The 3,737-nt window shown below is 44.5% G+C and overlaps 1 protein-coding gene across 1 annotated transcript; it reads left to right on the top strand.

Annotated features, from left to right (window-relative positions):
- Positions 1–1,732: 1,732 nt before the first annotated feature.
- LOC105050093 (uncharacterized) lies at positions 1,733–2,560 on the top strand. Its single transcript, XM_010929962.3, has one exon. It carries the CDS (start codon positions 1,793–1,795, stop codon positions 2,204–2,206), a length of 414 nt encoding a protein of 137 aa, XP_010928264.1. The 5' UTR covers positions 1,733–1,792; the 3' UTR covers positions 2,207–2,560.
- The last annotated feature ends 1,177 nt before the right edge of the window (positions 2,561–3,737 follow it).

The following is a 3,737-nucleotide window of genomic DNA, read 5'->3' as shown; positions in this document are numbered from 1 at the left end:
TAGGGTATATAGGCTAACAAATTAAACAGATTAAGTAGGTTATCTATTTTTGAAGCATGTTAAGTAGGTTGAGTTAAATTACCTATTTATTAAATATTATATGTTTAGATTTTCAAATCTTGATCTATTTATTTCAGATTTAAATTTAAAGTTTTTTAATCTGACCCATATACAGTTTGATTCAACTCGATTGCCACCCATACACGCTATCCAACCTCCCCACACTCTCAACCTCCCCACACAATGAAAGAAGATTTCTGATATTATTATAATGGAAATTTGGATTTTTCTTCTGGTAACACAAATTAGGGTATTTCAATTTCTCTCCCATTTGAATTTTATATTTATTTATTTATTTTGTTTCTCAAATACCGAAGCAGAGTTCCGTCTCTTTGTAACTTTGATCGGATTCCACGCATCCCAAATATCTCCTTTCCTATACACGAACGTGCAGCATGCTAGTTTGAAATTAATAGAAAAGAAACACGGCTATGACCAGTTGATAAAGAAAAAACTTTCGGCATAGTCTCTTACACATTAAGCATAGGTGACTTATCAAACGATAGTATTAAATAAAGGAGAAAATTCTTCATCTTGCACGCAAATGCCCCTCACATGTAAAAGAATTTAGTGTTTTGTTATCTTTTACTTGCACTTTCAAACCATCGGAGTGAAGGATGGATCACATCAAATCTTTAGACGCAATGATACAGTAATATTCAATACAATATAAAAAATCATAAATGACTGTTTTGCAAGTTAAAACTGTTTAATTATATTTTTGTTATGATAATTAGTATGAAACAATTGTAGGCTATGCTAGTTATGTGTATCATAGAAATTACATTGGATGTAATTGGCCGACCATCATCTACATCATCCTCTAAAAACAAATCCATCTAAAAGACATTAGTTGGCATTCCTTTCTATGGATGTAATTATTTGATGCTGTAGTAGAAAAGATGATATAGTTTTCTAATGATAAACAAAGTATTAATCCGATTGATGAATTTTTACTCTATCCTATATCTGACATGATCCATACCTAATCTAATCCAATCGCATTGCACTTTTTCTTTTGTCTCTCCTGTCTTGATCTCGTAAGCAAGATCATGCCAGACAACCGTAGTGGCAAAAGTACCCCACCTTGCAGGCCCAAAGAATCTATATAAACTCTTTTCTTAACAATTATCCACTGCCCTTTTCTCTTTACCCACAACTTTGCACCACGCCAGCCTTTGCCGTCCTCCTTTGAAAAAAAAAAAAGAAAAAAAGTTACCATCTTATCACAAAAAAAAAAAGTTACCACGCCGCACCCCATTATTATATTGATGACCTCATGATGAGTTGGACGTGAGCGACCGCCCGTCAAACGTTTGACCCCGAACTCGCCCGGCTCCCTGATAACCCATGCTCCTTTCTCTTTAGAATATTCTCACACACCCGCTACTACTGTTTCCTTCGCCTAATCGCATGGAGCGTGCATCCAAGAAAATAAACGGAAGGTTATTATCATAAATAAGATATTTTGTCCAGCTGAAGCTAGTCCCGAACTCACATCCTATTGCCATCCGCTACCGGTACGATCTCAGAGTGGAAATTTTAGGCACCGGGGCCCCACTGACAGGCGCCTCAAATTTATCCTAAACTACCCAAACTACCCTCACGGCTCACGGAGACGCGGCGTGCATTGTAATAAAACCATCGCTCCGCGCCCATGGATCTGTCCTTATCCGTCTATATATTCCCAAATCCCTCGATTCCCTTCTCCCAAACCCTAACCCTAAGTCCGATGGATTACGAGACCTCCTCCCCCTCCTCGCCGTCGTCTCTCAAGCAGAAGCTCCGGTCCTCGATCTGCTTCTCCTGCTGCTTCCGCGTCGCGCCCGGCGGAGAGGATCCAGTCGCCGGCGCCGCCGACGAGGAGCGGCCGCTGTCGCTGATCCGGTCGTCGTCGGTGTGGCTCCGGTCCAAGGCGCAGGAGCTACCGGAGATCAAGAACCGGTGCCGGGGCATGATCTCGCGGATGGGGCGGCAGCGCCGGCAGTCCGGGGACTTCGGGTACGACGCCCTTAGCTACGCGCTCAACTTCGACGAGGGGTTCGAGGACGAGGCGCTCGCCGATGAGGAGTTCCGGTACCGGAACTTCTCCTCCCGCCTCCCGGCATCCCCTCCGCCGCCCAGCGCCGTCGGGATCGCGTGCTAGGATTCTCGAATCCGCCGTTCTTTTCTTTATTGAACTCCTCGATCCGACCGTGTGTTGTGTGTAAATATCCGTGCACCGTTCGGTAACGGTAAGAGGATCGAGGATTGTCCCAGATCTGGCTTTAATTCGTAAACTTTTTGGAATTCTTGAGCCTCTTTAGCTCTTTTCGCCGACCAAGTCTCTCCAGTCTCCTCTTTTCTGTCCGGTGGGCTTATAACTCCGGGTTCTGCTAACGTGCGCCGCAGATGATTGGGTTTCCGTCCGCCCGCCCGCCATTGACGGGCAGATCGAGGTCCCTGCAGGTCCTTCTGTACGATTTTTATATGATTAATTAATAAATTCTAAGTTGATGGATATATATTCCTATCATTCAATGAATCAAAAGCGATGGGCTGCGGCTGCCCGTTAGGTTTGCGGCAGCAGCGCAGCTGGAGCCGGGAGACAAATTGATGGAAGGTTTATGTCATGTGAATGGACAACACTGTGAAATAAAGTAGTGGTAGTAGTATTTAATATCGAGTACTCGGTGGGACTCGCCCACCTACCTTTTTTCCGGTGGTGGCGGGCTCTCCCCATGTGCTGTTTGGTCCCTGACCTCATATGTCAGTATGGAAGTACCGTGCAAGCGTGCCAGCCAGCGAGAGCCTTATCCTTTGTACCGGTGCTTACAGAAATCTATTATTGTCTTCTGGAAAAGTCTATAACACGAGGATATGCCACAAATTTTGTTCCTGCTTACCGGTAGATATGAATTGCGGCCAATCTCTCTATCGTGGATATCACATAATATAAAAAAAAATTTCACAGATCAAAAATATTTTAATAAAAATCCTCCGATGACCAAATTAGATAGGAGACTTAATAATAATAAAAAATCAAAAACTCAATGAGAGAGAGCGAAAGAGAGTTCAAGAGCTTAAAAGCGCTTCTCAAAATTTAGAACTTAGAACTTACCAATACTATTGTCTTATCTCATTTTGTAGTAGAATGCGATATGGTCCCATCATTAATGATACAGACAATTGAGAAGTTGTCAAATCATCGGGAGCTGTCAAATCATCGTGGGCTGTCAAGTCACTGGGATCAATTTATATCCTTGACAGGACAATACTCCAAGACGGTCATGCCGCATGTCCTTGACAGGACAACTGCCCATAGCGATCGAACAGTGTTTGGATGGGCTGGCCAACTATATGTCGGTATTCGGCTGCCAAAACGTCGGATGATGATCCAGGGACACCATCGGCTGGTCTGGCGCCTAGCGAAAGTCGGATGTCGACTGCCGCCCCCGATAGTGGGTCGGTGATTTGGGCTCGACCGCTTGACCGGTTGGGAACAGTATGAGTCTGTTCGACCGACATACCTTCGGTCAGATATCGTTGAAAGCCATTGCCGGCAGTCATCGGTCGGTAGAGTCGTCGGTCGGTAGAGTCGGATGACGGTCGAATCGGTCCGAGGGTAAGTCGGCGTACAAGGATCGGTCGGTATATCTCAACAGTTGCCCCCCACTCTTGAGTCGGATGGCGTATTG

This window comes from Elaeis guineensis, chromosome 8, assembly GCF_000442705.2.
Source record: "Elaeis guineensis isolate ETL-2024a chromosome 8, EG11, whole genome shotgun sequence".
Classification (NCBI taxonomy): Eukaryota; Viridiplantae; Streptophyta; class Magnoliopsida; order Arecales; family Arecaceae; genus Elaeis; species Elaeis guineensis.
The sequence above is the reverse complement of the archived record's forward strand: the minus strand, read 5'-3'. Positions and strand labels throughout refer to the sequence as shown.